Genomic DNA, 16,290 nt, shown 5'->3' on the forward strand with positions numbered 1-16,290 from the left:
AGACTCTGGGTTGGAACATGGAAAGTCTCTGAGGTTGGGACCTAATTTCTTTGGCACACTGAAGTTTGCGACCTACTTTACATTAGTCTTCTAGTCATATTTCAAGTTATTTATCATGGGAATAAGTGGATCTTAGGATGTTTGAAGGGAACAGCCTTTCAAATTCCCATCTTTCTGGGAGATCTAACATTGGAAGATCATTTAATTAGAGATCATTTTAAAGATTATCTAGTAAGACTCATAATTTTTCAGATTATGAAACTGAGCTCCACAGAGCTTAAATGGCTTTTCAGAAGTCATAGTTTGTAGCAAGCTATGGCTAGAACCCAAATCTTCTCAGCCACACTGGCTACCTCCTTTACTCTAAGATGAGATAGGGTCATCTTATCCTTAAGCCTTGTGGTTAGGTATATTAGTGCGTCAATGGCAAGATCATAAAGAAAATCCTGAGCATTTGGTCAGAGAGGTAAACTTTCCGAATTGCCCATGTTAATAAAATGGGCAGTTTTACAGTTTTTTTATTTTATCAGGGCTTTAGTTAGCCTTTTTTTTTTTTTTTTTTAGCATTTTTCTTGTATATCCTTGAAAACCTCATCACGACCTGGGAAAATCAGTAGATAAAATGCCTTCACATGAAAACTCAACATGAAGAACCAAATCAGATACTCTAGGGGGTGATTTATTCTTTTTATGAAAAGGAATGAAGCTTTTCTTTAAACGAATACAGTATTTTATATGCCACAGAGTCCACAAATGTCAAACACTTACGAAAACCATTTTACTAGAGATTTTTAAGACTTTCTGAAAGTGAGGATCAGGGAAACTTTCCTCCCACTCATCTTGAAATCCAGTCCCTGCGCTCACACCGTCTTTCTCTTCACTTCTGTGCCCGTCCTCCCTCTAACTGTGTCCGCACAGCGGCCATGCTTTTTTGTTCGTCGTTCAGTCACGAGGCTGACAAGGTACTTAGGAGTGTTGCATGATTTTAGTTTTCCAGTTTTCTTCCACAAAAAAAAAAATCAACTATGTTTTCTGTGCCTTAACATTTCTGGATATTTTACTTTCATGAATATTAGCACCAAACTTATCATGACTGTTGCAATCTATATCAGCATATTTCTGATATATTGGATAATGCTAACCATTGTTGACCAGTTTTATAATATACAATGTTAATGAAATAAAAATGGACCAGTTTCTCAAAAGTAAAACTATTCCCATTACTAAAATCTGAAAGATTTTTTTTCTAGATTCTCACGTAGCATAGCAAACAGTATATGATACTGACAGACAGAGGTCCTCAACAGCAAACATACAATTATTACAATAATGAACTTCTTAGGGCTTTTTGGTATAATCTCCTTCATAATAGGTTGGTGTTTTAACACTCTGCATAGTTGAATGAAAATAGTTTTATTAGGGGCCCAAATAACAGTGCCCTGGCTTCACCCAGGAAGGAGTTTATAGTGGGGATTAAAACCAATAAGAGGAATTAAACTGAGTATAGAAAATCCTCTAGTCTTGAGGAAATCTTCCTAGAATTTTATTTCTTGCAACCTAGATTTTGATAAGAATCTGGAAACAGAGGGTTGGAGGTTATATTTCTAGTTGAAGAGCTGGAATGATTATATCTAGTGTTGGTTAAGGTTAGATATATTTGCTTTAGCAGTTAATTGAATCAACATTAATTACTTTAGTCAAGGCAGTGTAATATTTTCTTTTTAATTTAGGACTCCAATCATTATACCTGCCTGACTGGAGAGCCTACTCCCCTCCTTCAGAGGGGAGATTCTGCAAATATACACTAAATCTTAGCAATTTGCAGGGGATTATGTTAGATGCTGTTGAGATTCAGAAGTCATCCAGGAGGATCATTGTTGAATGAAATGCTAGCCAAACCCAAAGATAAATCTGGGATTTAATCAGGTTTATAAATATTTTGATTCAACTGACACCTTACTCAGCATCTCTTAATTCCAGGCACTTGCACAGTTAAAAGATTGACAGTGATAAGTACTGTAGAAATACAGACAAAATCCTGCACTCCAAAAAGATTAATAATTACTTCTGGTTTAAGAATAGGGGAGGACTTCAGGGAAATTAGTGGCAGGGCTTGGGGAATATTTTAGCTACTTCTTAATTTTCATAAACTCTCTCCAATTGCATCCCCAATAATTAAGTTTCTTTAATGTAAGAAAGAAATGCTGTCTTTGGTTACCAAATACAGTCTTGAATTAGTTCCATTCACTGTTTTTTTGCCTTTCTGAGCTATTTTGTTTTCCTCAAGTCTTCACTATAGAAATTTGGGGGATCGTTGAGATACCCCCTTGAAATTCAGGAAAGATTTAGATATCATTTTCATGTAATAACATCTGTCCATTCTGATGATAAATTGAAACCAAGCAATGAGTCTATGAGTACACTAATAGAATAAATATTGGAGGAACCAACAGAATGAAGTAGTGAGTCTCAAAATGTGTTTTCAAGGAAACTTAGTGACTTAAGATGGAGTTGTTGTACCACTAAGGTATAATAAAGGTCTTTTTTGAACACCATTTACACTTATTCTCTCTCACATACATACACATGCAACATTAATATAAAAATTTCTCAGGGCCTTTTCTAGACATTTAAACCTAAGCTAAGTTTAAACTAGTTTAAAACTTAATAGGCATTAAAAAAGCAAAAAACAAAAAACTTAATAGAGATTTAAAACATTATTATTATGACCTAGTTAGTATAAGGTGGCAACCAATTGAGCACGAAATAATGGATATTTGGTCAACTTCAGCTTCGATAATATAGTATTTGGCACATGCTTCTTGGCATCCCCCCTGAATCTACCAAGCTCTACTCTCCTTCCTTAATAGGTTCAAGAATCACTGCAGTAAAACTGCAGTAAAGCAATCTTTAGGTGTCACAATTAAAAATTTCCTAGCATAGGTTTTTTAGATTATCTGGCACAGTTTTCAAGAAAGCCTTAGTAATTCTTGTTGGAACTCTTTAAAATATCTTTTATACTGATTTTTATTTTAAACCAAGTTAACACAATTTAGCCTTTTCTTAGTGACTGATGTTTATTATTATTGACAAGTAGAGACTTGAGTTTTACATTTTTTATAGGGTCTTATAGTTTACAAAGGGCATTCATAGACATTATCTTATCTGAAAGTCCCTGCACCCCACACCCCAGATTCTTGTTTGCCATTTACACTCTGATGAAAATTAGGAAACCATCTAACCTGGTTTATTAGAACTGGGTGTCAAATATGGCTCTGCGGACCCCTCCTGGTGAGTAAGGAGTGTGGCCTTTGTGATAGGTATCTCCATGCTCAGAGGCTGTTTGGCTTAATTCTGGATTCTTGGCAGTGTCCGTTGAGTGACGTAGCTGGAAGAGTTGACCAGATGAGACGGGAATTATGCAGCTGGATTTTTAGCAAAGATCATTATTTTATAAATATCCCCTCCAAATGCTGTCAAAGGGCCTGTGTGAAGATTTAATTAAAACAATAAAATGTGATGCAATACTAAACATAATAAATATTTAAAAAAATTAATGTGTTAATTTTTGGAAAATAGTTCAAGAAATACAGTAAATAGTTACTGAATTGTTGCATGGGATTAGAGAATAGTATATGTGGAGGGCTATATGTCATAAAGGGAAATTTATAAAATCTTGATATCATACATCATTTAAGTAACATTAAAGATGGATTAGACATGATTGCATCTGTTTAACAGAATCATCTAGGACCATATGTCATCTTATGTGTGACATTTCTAAAAATTCCTGTTATAATTTAAAAGTTGTAAATACCTGGCAGCATGATACATAATACCAGTACTGAGAATGCTGTGGTCTGAGACTTTATTTTATATATTGGGTTTTTTTCCTTCAAGTCATTCTATTATATTCTATTGTGAAATCAAACTAGGGATCTGAGATTAGCAGTGTGTTATTTAATATTGGGGCATGACAGTGCATGGTCTTTGAGCTTCCAACAGTGTTCATTGAATTGCATAGCTCCCTAAATGATTATGTCAGTGGATAAAAGAACCTTCAGTACTTAACTGTCATTACTGACGATTTTATGCTTGTGGTGATCTTATCTAAAAACGTGAGTACTAGGACACCTGGGTGACTGAGTCGGTTAAGTGTCCAGCTGTTAGTTTTGGTTCAAGTCCTGATCTCGCAGTCATGAGATAGAGCCCTGCATGGGCTCCAGTGTGGAGCCTGCTTGAGATTCTCTCTCCCTCTGTACCTCCCCAGCTCACTCACATGTGTGGATTCTCTCTCCCTCTCTCAAAATAAAAAAACAAAGCAGAAGAGAAAAAAAAGTTAAAAACACGAGTACTTGTTGAATAGTCACCTGATATTTGGTGAGAGAAAGTGAGAGCAATCAATATAGTGTGGTGAGAAGAGCAACAGAAAAATCTACCCATAATGGCTCTGAATAGGATCTGAAGTATATGTGGTTTGACCACTTCCTCTTCCATAACTCTTTGCAATATCTTTTCAGCCCCTGCTACTATAATTTGATATTTAAAAAAATTTTTTTTGAGGGAGGGGGGAGACAGAGCCCGAGAGGGGGAGGGGCAGAAAGAGAAGGAGACCCAGAATCCAAAGCAGGCTCCAGGCTCAACTGTTAGCACAGAGCTCGATGTGGGGCTCAAACTCACAGATCATGAAATCATGACCTGAGCCGAGGTCAGACACTCGACAGACTGAGCCACCCATGCATTCCTCTAATTCAGTATATTTTGTGTGTGTGGTTTCCTTCCCACAGTCTTCATTCTTTGTGTCTTCTTTATTGCAGTTGCATTAATTTTGATAGCTCTCTCTCTTACTTAGATGCCCAGGACACAGTACTCTGTTTTCCTCCCATCTCTTGCTATTCCCTTTCAGTGTCTTTCTAAGATGTTTTATTTTCACTTGCCCATTTCTTACATTAATTTCTTCTCCCACTCTCCCTCAAATATTAGGTACCTACTTTGGCCCAGTCCCTGTTCTGGGCCTGTGGAGGCAGCAGTAATGGGACAAAGTCCATGCTTGGTGAAGCTCATGTTCTGAAAGGGTGACAATCATCTAGTCTATGTCTTGGAAGTGGGGAGAATAAAGATCAGCCAAGAACCTGTTGTGGCTGGAGTGGAGCCGTGAAGTGTGAGCAAGGACACAGGCCCAGGAGGTGGTGATGCCAAGAGCAGAGAAAGCCCAGTGGCCTTCATAAGGGGAGTCTGTGAAAGCAGAGGAACTTACGTTTTAAACTTATTTTCTCCTGTATGTACTCTTCATTCCTTTCCCCTTTCGTTCTCCCATTGCCACTTCTGCCAGCTGGGCTTTTACTTAGCCCCATGTTGCTTGCTTTCTAGCCTTTCTATCCTCTGGCAGGTAGTGGTCAGATCATTCTTCCCAGATGACTTTCTTCTCATCTACTGATCACCTTGGTGTTGTGGTTGGTCTCCGTTCTACATGTTAAAGCTCAGACTCAAGGGGACACAGTCCTCCATTGCATCATTTCTCAGAACTGCACCCCCACAGACTCTACTCCCAATGAGCAGGGTACTCACTGTTGTCATGCATGTATAGGGCTCTTGCACTTCAGAACCTTGCATGAGCCTGACCTGCCTCACTTCTAGTGCCTTCTCTCACACCACCGGCATGGTAGTCCTCACACCTGTTGAAGATCACTACAAGTCTGGAAAATTTTTTCACCTGTACCATTCATTCCTATAGTCTTTCATTAAAAAATGTGTTGAAAATGTATTTTGTGCTAGCAGTTGTGCCGGTGCTTATGGAGACCAAGATGAAAGAAGAGAGTCTGCCTCAGGCGCTGAGAGTGCTGTGGGGGAGACGGAGGATAATAAATTTAGCATTTAGGTAAAACAACTGGAATTTGTGTTAAGGGTCATGAGAGAAAAGAACACACTGCTCCAGGTCAGAATGCTGGGCTGAGATGGGCCCTAAACGAGATGGGAATACCTAACGCAGGAAGGGGTAAGGAAGTCGGACAGTCATTTCTAAGAAAGTCACATTTAAGCTGAGACCCAGAAAATGAAACATAGCTAGCTAAGGGAAGTGTGATGTGGTGGGAGAGGAGGCTTCTAAGTAGAACCAAAAACATTTCAAATGTCTGAAGCTGAAAAGAGCTTAGGAAAATCACAGGAAAAATGAAACTGAACAAAGGCCCTGAGGGCTGGAGCATAGTAAGTCTGTTGGAGTGGCGCTGCCTAGCGTTGATGGCAGGGCCGGATGATGCAGGCCTTGAAGGCCATGGTAAGCAGTGTGATTTTAAGTGCAATGGGAAGCAATTGAAGTGTTTTAAGCAAAGGCATGACATGATCTTATTTGAAGCTGAGATTGCCATCTGTTCATTAAAATCCATTTGTCTTTTCTCCCTGGGCACACAGCCAGATTCCATTTCCAGGTTCTCTTTGCAGTGGGCTTTGGGCCCTGTTAGTATATCCTATACTTAGAAGTAAGTAGTAGCAGTGAATAGCTCCATGGTAAATAGTGGTGAATGGCCACTCATAGAGGGCGAGCTCATAAAAATCTCCCATGTGGACTCCTCAAGCTGTTTCCCTTCTGACTGGGCAAACTTAGGCGTGCATGTTGAAATGGTAGAGCTGCTGTCAGCTGGACACCTTTGTGGCTGTATGGAACAGAATCCCCTCCCAGCTGACCTAGAACTGCCCTGAGCTTCTATGTGAGGGAGAGCGCAACACCCCATGCGTTGAGCCATTACACGTTCCATCCATTTGTTACCACATTCTAGTTTGTCTAAAATACTATGATAGTGTGAAAGAACAATTTTGGTCCCTGTGCTGTGTGAGAATGTGAGACCGTGTGACCAATAGCAGTGGCCGAAGTGAAGTCCCTATGGGGACTAGAGAGATTTTAGTTGAAATACATTTTAGATAATTTTTGGTATAGAATCAACAGCTCCAACTGACAATTTACTGTGTCTAGTAAGCTTGTGGGGGAAAATACCCTCACTTGATTTGACTCTCAAGTGCAATATTACATACTTTTTGGACTTAGCATAACCTACCTCACTGAATACCTTTAGGCATGTATTTTATTTATTTGACTAGCTTGCCCTAAACTAGATAGCAAGCAGACCATATCTTTGAGAAATTTTTGTTTACTATGGGGTCTAGTATAGTTTATCTATAGATAAGCTTCTTTTTTCATTAAACTTTGCTTAAGTTAATGAATAAAAGGATAGGCTTTCTGAATTTTTGTCCATAGACAAAAACTGGAGGTCACGTAACCCAGCATCACCTTGTCGTTGATATCACCTCAACCTGGCTTAAATTTTCACTGCCTTCTAGGGGAGAAGTTGAGCTGTATAAAATTTTTGGTGTTACCTGTGTTTGCTCAGTCATAAGGGAAAGAGCGTAAGGAAGCCCGCATGGGAGGTTTTTATGCGCTAGCCCTATTCTTGGTATTCATCACTCCCACTGACTTTCCTGGGTACGGTACAGTAACATGGTTCACAGCCAACTGCAAGAGAGAGCCAGGAAATGGAATCTGGCTTAGTGGAGAAAGTAACATCATGGGACCGGGGATTTGAGTGTTTGCAGTAGGAGGTATGTAGAAAGGTGTTTTAAAGGCATGTGAGCTAATCCTCACTGCCTCTCCATCACTTCCAAGTGTCCCCACTCACTGTTGCCCATTGCTCAGAGTTCCTTCAGTGACCACTGTTTCCATCCACAGTCAGGCGCTCATCTGGGAGAATCACTATGATTTATGGAAGTCTCAAGATAGGAGGTAGTTTCCGTAATCCAAATGAGTACTGATGATGTCTGTGACTAAGAAAGTGGTGGTAGAAATAGAAAGATGGGATGGGAAAGTCAGAAACTTTATAGAACATGTTGACTAGACGGATTTGGGGCAAAGAAAGACTAGAACTAGAACAAGGATGGATACTGAAGCCTCATGCCGATAAACCTCAATTTGTACACTTAAGTGTGTATCAAGACACCAGTGTTTTCAAGATAAAGCCAATTAATGCTGCCTTCCACCAGTGGGTGGCATTCGTGATGAGACTGGACATGTAAGCCTTGGATGTGGCACTGCTAGTTAATGAGCTATATATTTACTGTGTTTGTGCTTAGTTGGATTATGTTTTATGAACATTATTAAAACATATATGCCTGAGAAGGTCAAAAAGAGTGAAGTTGAAGTTACTGGTCAAAAGAGATATAAGAATAAGACACCAATGCTAAATAGATTAAAATGACAACTGAACATCATTAAGAAATGTTGGAAATTATATTTATAGAGGAGATCATTGACTGTAGGGTAAAGATCTAATCAGGCCTTTTGTGAAAAACGATGCATTTCACAGTATAGGAGGAGGGGAAGAATAATTGACCAGATGAGAAAACAACTCTAGATATGGGAGTAGTGTCTGGAAGACCAGCATTACTATGGAATGCCTATTACTCAGTGTTCTTTTTAGTGAAGGCTAGAAGTTTGTTCAAGAGGGTAAAGACTAAGCATGGTGAAGGAGGTGTGGTGATGATTTCTTGTGAGACATGGTCACATACGTTGAAGGGCTGTGCATAGCAGGAGGGATGGTGTAGGTGTGCATGTGGAGACACCTTAGCTTCTACGATATCCCTGTGAGGCTTACACAGGGGAAGGAGGAGACAGAGCAAACCGGATAGAAGAAGTCAGAATGGAAACTGGGGAACAGAGTTGAATTCAATAGAAAAGCTACAGTCAGAGGCACATTTGCTGAAAACAAATGCTATTTATTAGCATGTAGCTATGTTTCATTTCTGTGTTTCTCAACAGAGTGGTGGAGCCACTCGATCAACAGCCAGAGGGGATGAGAATCCCTAAGGTCCAGCCTATGTTCCATGAGAGCCAGTGATCCCATATTTGAAAATATAGAATAAGCTATGGGCCTCAGATAAAAAATATGACTTACTCCTAGATCCGATGTGTATTTCCAAAATAATTATAATTCCCACAATAAAACATTATTTGTTCAACTTGGTTTTCAAATAAATGTACTGAAATTTAAATTAATATTACCTATTAATGTGTGACCTTTAAAGTAGAAATATAAGCTGTAACTATTCGACTATAATGTGGACTTGACACCTAATGAGCCAATTTCAGACAAAACCATCATTGCTATTCAGCTCTAGTACTGAATATAGTCCTGGTATTTTCTAAATAAAAGATGAAACAGTCAGAAAAAGACTAAATATTAGAGAGGTAGAAAGTAATGAATACAAGGATAACCTTTTTAGTATGGAAGGATGAAACTTGAGGAAGAAAAAGTATGAATAAAATCATCAAGTTAGATTAAGATAGGACAAATAGTTTGTCAAATTAATAAATATTAGAAATGCAGGGTTTCTACTGAAGCTTAAAGAGGCTACTTAAAGTGATAAATACATTTATTTACTGAGTGCACTGTGGAACTCATTCTTACACCATAATGATATAGAAGGACCACATAAATGAGTTACAAAAAATACTAAACATGCATGTACAACAGATTATTATGGGATAAGAGATATGTCTTGAATTTATTACCCCTATAAGATTTCTTTTAGACATAAAATACCAGTAGAATATATAAATGCACTTCTTCTGTAGTCTGTTGCAATTTATATGTTGTGTAATTTTCTTTTCTTACCCTAGATAAAATTCTTATTATCCTTATATGACTTCTTTTGTCCCTAAGATACATGAATGTCTGCCTTCTATAAATTATTTAACCATTTTACATTTTTAGCCAAAAGTAGAAAGAAAAAGCATTCGTTTTCACAAATTATATTCTTGCCATTTAAAAAGGTATTTGTGAGCTAAAGGTGACAGATCCTTCTTTTCAAAATTAACACATTTTCTGCTTTCTCTAGGCTGGAATGATAAAAAGTGATAATGATGAGTATTTCATTGAGCCTTTGGAAAGAGGTAAGCAGATGGAGGAAGAAAAAGGAAGGATTCATGTTGTCTACAAGAGATCAGCAGTAGAACGACCTCCCGTAAACATGTCACATGACTGCTACTATGGAGGTAGGAATCTTTGATGAGGCTTAATAATTATCTGTAATTTTAAGGTATGGAGAAAACAACTCTCCCAATCCATTAAGCGAATGTGATTGTCATGTGCTCTTGCCTCATGTGGAGATAGCAAGAGAAGTTTATAAATCATGAAATATGGCCCACCTTTTTTTAAACATCTAGCAGAATATATGTTATTGGTATTATTTTATTCCAGTGCAGTATTGTGTCCCCAATCTGTTATTTATGATTCTGTTTACAGTTTCACATTAAAGTGATTATTTTTCTAGCTTCTGTGAAAACTTGGAAATATTTTAGTCTTCCAGAAGTATCTCAATTATGTGTTACTAATATTATTTTCAAACTTTTAAAATGAAATATATTGACATGACAGAGAAAGATAGATATGTCATAGATATATTTGAAAATAAGAATGCTGGGGTACCTGGGTGGCTCAGTCATTTAAGGGTCCAACCTTGGCTCAGATCATGATCTCACGATCTGTGAGTTTGAGTCCCGCGTCAGGCTTTCTGTTGACAGCTCACCCTGGAGCCTGCTTCAGATTCTGTCTCCTTCTCTTTCTACCCCTCCCCCTCTCGTTCTCGCTCTCTCTCTCAAAAATAAGTAAACACTAAAAAGAATTTAAACAACAAAAAAGGAAAGAAGAATGACATTTGACTTTAAGGTCTATTTTACAAAACTTTTTACAATATGAAAGAGAGAATGACTTGAAGGATTCTGTCAAATTTTATTTCAAAGTAGGCTGGACCACTAAAGTCAATGAAATTATGCCACATAAGGTTTTTCTAGTTTTGTTTGTTTTTATGAAATCTGAAAGTAATTTGTTATTAAAAAGATGTTTTTATGAGTTGAATATAGAAGTTTCCTTTCTGGAAGAGAAAGGAAATTTAAGAATCTATATTTTTAACCAAATTTCAAAAAGTCTTTATTTACTTTGCCAGGCCAACAATCTGAATTAGAGATAATAAAAAATTTCCTCTAGGGAAATTTCAGGAATGTAAATAAGCTTAATTTAATAATCTAGATTCTAGATTAATGATATCTTGCCTTTTGAGACTTGTTACCTAGTGAGTTTGATTTTCAGATACCACCAGTTACCATTAATATGCTGTACTGGTAGAATAGTACAGTTTAAAATAAATTTAAAATTTGGGGCACTTGGTGGCTTAGTCGGTTAAGTGTCTGACTCTTGATTCCAGCTCAGATTATGATCTCACGGTTAATGAGATGGAGCCCTGTTTTGGGCTCCGTGCTTGGGATTCTCTCTTCTGTCTCTCTCTGCCCTTACCCAGCTTGTGCTTGCTTTCTCCTCTGAAAATAAATAAATAAAATTTAAAAAATATCTTAATTAACCCAGCCTGAAGAATTTTTGAGAAATACCTGACTTGAAGCAACAGCACTGAATTACTGGTGTGAAATGTGGGGCACCTGGGTGGCTCAGTCGGTTAAGTGTCTGACTTCGGTTCAGGTCATGATCTCACAGATCGTGGGTTTGAGCCTCGCGTCAGGCTCTGTGCTGACAGCTTGGAGCCTGAAGCCTGTTTCAGATTCTGTGTCTGCCTCTTCCCTGCTCACACTCTGTTTCTGTCTCACTCTCAAAAATAAATAAAGATTTAAAAAAAAAATAGTGTGAAATGTGTGCCTATTCTAGAGGGTCATTGTGATGTAGTCAGAAGAGAGTACACTATGCATTTAGACAGATGTGAGTAGTAGCTCTAAAACATCAAGTTATTCTGTTACTTTAGTTAGCATTTGACCTTTCTGAGCCTCAGTTTATCTGTGAATAAAGAATTAAAATATACTACACAATTATAAGTTTTAAAAATAGGATATGCAAATTGTTGAATGTAGCCCTCAACAATAAGAAATGGTTAATCAATGGTAGCTGTTGTTATTGCTATTGATTATTAATATTACTTATTTTGGACAAAGATATATGTGTTAGGAGTTTTATTTAAAGCTGACCATTTAAGCGTTGCTTGCCTTCATGTTGTGATACATTACTATTAGTTCTCATTTCTATTTTCATGTTTTAAAAATGTTATTCTAAATTAGAAGACTGGTTATATCAAAGGGTAGGTAGGAGAATACAATACCTTAGTTTTAGAGTTTAATTGTTATAAAAATCTAATATTTAAAAAAATTTTTTCTAATGTTTTATTTATTTTTTAGAGAGAGAGAGGGAGAGACAGCATGAGCCGGGGAGGGTCAGAGAGAGAAAGATACAGAATCCGAAGCAGTCTCCAGGCTCTGAGCTAGTGGTCAGCACAGAATCTGATGCGGGGCTTGAACCCATGAACTGTGAGATCATGACCTGAGCCGAAGCCGGTTGCTCAACCGACTGAGTCACCCAGGCGCCCCCATAAATATCTAATGTGGTTAAGTATCTTTTAGAAAAGCATGTTCTAGAATTGTGTTAGAGGACCGGAAACAAGATAAGTCACTATGACTTTCCTCTCAGTTGCTCCTCTGTCATACCTACAGCTTCCCCAAGCAATAGGTGTTCCATTTCAGTACCTGAGGTATCCATCCTGGGATTTTCAGTAGTGTAATATTTACAAAGAAGGATAGAAGAGTTTTTATTGAAATAAAATTATGAGAAATATGATATTTAATACTTATTGTATTTCTAGACACAAGGTTAGGAAAGCTAATTTAGCCATCAGAGCATATAAGTTTAAAAGAATTAGATGAGATAAAGACAATTTGGGGCATTAGTTTAGACAATCATTTAAAATATCAATTCCAGTAGCATCAGCATCAGATTTTATAATGAGTTGTCTTTAAGAATGCAGACACTAAAAACTTTATTTTTAGTTTTTCAGTTTTCAATAGAAGATTAATTTATAGTTGAAATAGGCCACAAAATACATTTTAAATAGGTTTTCAACAATCACGGGTCAAAGGGAGAGGAGTTCCTTTGTTAATTCTCAATTATCTTAGAACATAGAATGTTCCATGATAAACCTTAGTATGAACTTTAACTTTTATTTTATTTATGTAGTTCTGATTGAAGTGAGTTGCTGATGATGTCAATTTACTTCCTTTTGAGAATCTCAAATTGTGACCATGTATTTTAGAAATGGAAATGTTTTCCTTGGGTAAAAAGAGATTCAGATTCAGAACTTTAAGTACTGTACAATAGCTGTAAAATTCTTTTAACTTCTTGGTCACAGGACTGAGAGCCACGCTTTTTCATGGACTACATACTTTCCAAGTGAAATTAAAAATATATTTTTGTACTTTATTCCTCCATTCTAAAATGTAAAATTGAACGGATTCTAGGTTTAAAAAGTATTTTGATTTACCTATGAAAACTGTAGAATCATATAACACAATGCTTTGTCTGGATCAATTAAGGTGGTTATTTTAGGAGACACATGAGATCTTTTTTCAATAAGTTATAAGAAGGAGATTAAAATACATAAGATGTACTTAGAAATGCATTTGAGGGGCATGGTGTTATGTTTCTCTGACAGCAAGTCATTAGGAAAAATTTTTATGTTAAACAAGGCACTCTGACCCAACAGAGTTTCAGCATTAGGGTCCCTGTAAATGAATATTTTGTTGTATTTTGTGGGTCATTCCCATAATTGCCTGACCACATGTCTTATTTTGTCAGCTTAGGAACTCAGAGGTGTCATTGATTTGAGTTCTGTAATTTGGTGGGAGTATTCTATATTAAAACCATTTATAACCTGAACTAGGTGGTAATAGTGAGATGGACAGAAGGAGCAAAAATGGGTTGACACTGAAGTAAAACTGACAGAGTTATTTGATGCAGAATATATCAGGGGTGGAGAGCGAGTAAACAAGGATGACTCAGAATCCTAATCTGAAAGACCAGAGGATTCTCTTTCCAGAATTCAGGTATTTAAAATAAGAAACAGAAATAGGCTTGATGGAGAATGACAAGTAGGTGTAAGTTTGATATATTGAGTCTGAAGTTTCATTGGAATAGTGATGGAATAAAAAAACACAGGATATTTTCATAATCATGTCTCAGAGTCAGTGGATGAATGTCCTTATATTCATGTTGGGGTAGGGATGGGTAGGGGTTAGCTTGGAGTCAGGGGGCAAGAATTGCCTTGTGGATGCTTAGAACGTCTCTGCTTGCTTTCTACTCTCTTTTGTAACCTCACATCAACGAGAATCAGAAGGTGCACCTTGCACAGAATTGGAAGCCCAGAAAAGATGTTTGCTACCTATCACTGTAGGAAGGGAGAACATTGTGTCCAAAAAATGAAAAGCTAAAAGCAAAGCAAAAAATATGCTTCTGCACAGTTATGAACACTATTCCTCTCAACTAAAAGTAAACATATATTTTGATTCTTTATCCTCTTAGAATATTTATCTAGGTTTCCAATAAAAGTCACAGCTTTGAACCTGTTGAGACAATATATTATCTCAACCATTTACATGTATCACACAGATTTTTCTTTCCTGGACTTTTAATAAGGAAATTGTATTGTTTTTGAAATGTGGACAAATGTGAAGAACTGTTTGAAAATATATTGAACTTGTAAAATCACAGATGCAATACTCTGCTTTAGGTCTAAAATAGTTTTATGTTTGGCAATGTATATAATCTCTTCCAGTGCAGAATTGGCAGGTGTTTCTAACACACAGTACCACCATTTTCTGGCAAAGAAGTTCCATCCTTTTCACTAAACAACAAACAGACTGTGCATGTTTATTATAAAAAATTGTCTGCTTTATCATTGTGGGTAGAGTTGAATTTACTTCTTTTTTTGATATCTGCTTTGGGAGGATGGAAATACTATCCATTTTTGGACATTTAGTTTAAACCAAATTATTTTATATTTTACTGTTTTTGAAATTTCACTTGGTAGTGACATGGTTTATCAACCAATAAAGGGGCATAAAGTTCACCTCCACTGTTAAATCAATCAGTTGAATCTCAAGTCATGAAAAACAAAATGTACCCTGACCATCTCTTAAGATTGTCTCCATTGTCATCAATAAGAAGTTTGCTTTAGGCAGTCTATTGGGGGAGCGATGGGGGGTTCTACTTGTATCACATCATTCAGCTTTTCATAATTTTTTCAAATTTAATCCCTATGCCCTTAGGCTTCTCCCATCGAATTACACACTATTCACTCACCAGAAGCTTTGTGTTAAAGTAATTTTTGTAATTACTTCCTACCAGTGGGAAACAAGGAATAGTAAGCCTTTATCTCCTAGCTTCTTTCAGGATTTTCATTTTCCTGCATGAACCCAAGCGCTTGTGTCGCTGGTGTGGTTGTCATGGTGCTGTGAAGGAGTGTCTTTGTCCCAGGTGGGAAACATGTACAAGTCAGAAATGATTTGGGAGTTGCTCCTGGTTGCCAGGGAATGAAACCATGAAGTAAGAACTTGAATAATGGGAAGACTATTTCTTATTTTGGTGACTCTAGGAACTTCCTAAGCGAGTCCTTCCCTGAATCTGTAGAAAAGTCAGTAGGTGCTATAACCTATTGTATTTGGAAGTTCTCATGACTTGTGCCCCAATCAGAGAAACAGTGATGGGCTTTGCAAGCAATCTAAATAAATAAATATATGAATAAATAAGTAAAATGAGAGAAATTAATCTTCATCATGTTTTCTTTATTAAATGAAGCATGGAACGTAATATTGCTAAATCATTAAGACCTGCCAAATAGCAATCATTCTTTCAGGTAGACGTTAAATGATAAATTTCATTCATTTTTACTCAGCTGCATAGTTTAATTTATAATATAATCTAGGGTCAGTCATTTGTCAAAGCTGCTACCAGTGGATTCATATGGAAATACTAATCACATTTATGTAATTCCTTTTTAGCTTGGGATTGTGTATTTCATAACCTATGTATTTATAATAATTATTTGCAAAAAGAAGGCAAGGATTGAGTTATTACATGAAATAATCAGGAAGCAGAGTGATAGTTAAAGACTTTTTAGATGTGAAAAATAAAGGATACTACTTTATTTCCTTATATTAAAAATGTCCTAGAGGGCCTTTTCTGTCTCTTCATGAATAGATACAATGAAAGGAGTTTATCTAGACCAAGATTCAAGTGCTACAAATATAACTCCGTATGTTTTTTCCTAATAAAGAGTTGAGTATGGAAAGTTAAAACTCTATTAAGAGTTCACAGCTGCTAGATTTTACTACTTAGTTATGATGTGGCATTAAGGGCGACAGAGAACTGGAAGGTTTTAGCTATATTTGGGTGACTGAAACAAAATTGAAAGCAGTTA

At 36.8% G+C, this 16,290-nt stretch overlaps 1 protein-coding gene across 1 annotated transcript in view; it reads left to right on the top strand.

The window, feature by feature from the left end:
• ADAMTS3 (ADAM metallopeptidase with thrombospondin type 1 motif 3) overlaps positions 1–16,290 on the top strand; it is a 249,462-nt gene that overhangs the window by 100,722 nt on the left and 132,450 nt on the right. The window contains exon 4 of the mRNA XM_029930029.1: positions 9,883–10,039. Within this exon, the coding sequence (XP_029785889.1) occupies positions 9,883–10,039 (157 nt within the window). The remainder of the gene's footprint in view (positions 1–9,882; positions 10,040–16,290) is intronic.

This window comes from Suricata suricatta, chromosome 1 (assembly GCF_006229205.1).
Source record: "Suricata suricatta isolate VVHF042 chromosome 1, meerkat_22Aug2017_6uvM2_HiC, whole genome shotgun sequence".
NCBI classification, from domain to species: Eukaryota; Metazoa; Chordata; class Mammalia; order Carnivora; family Herpestidae; genus Suricata; species Suricata suricatta.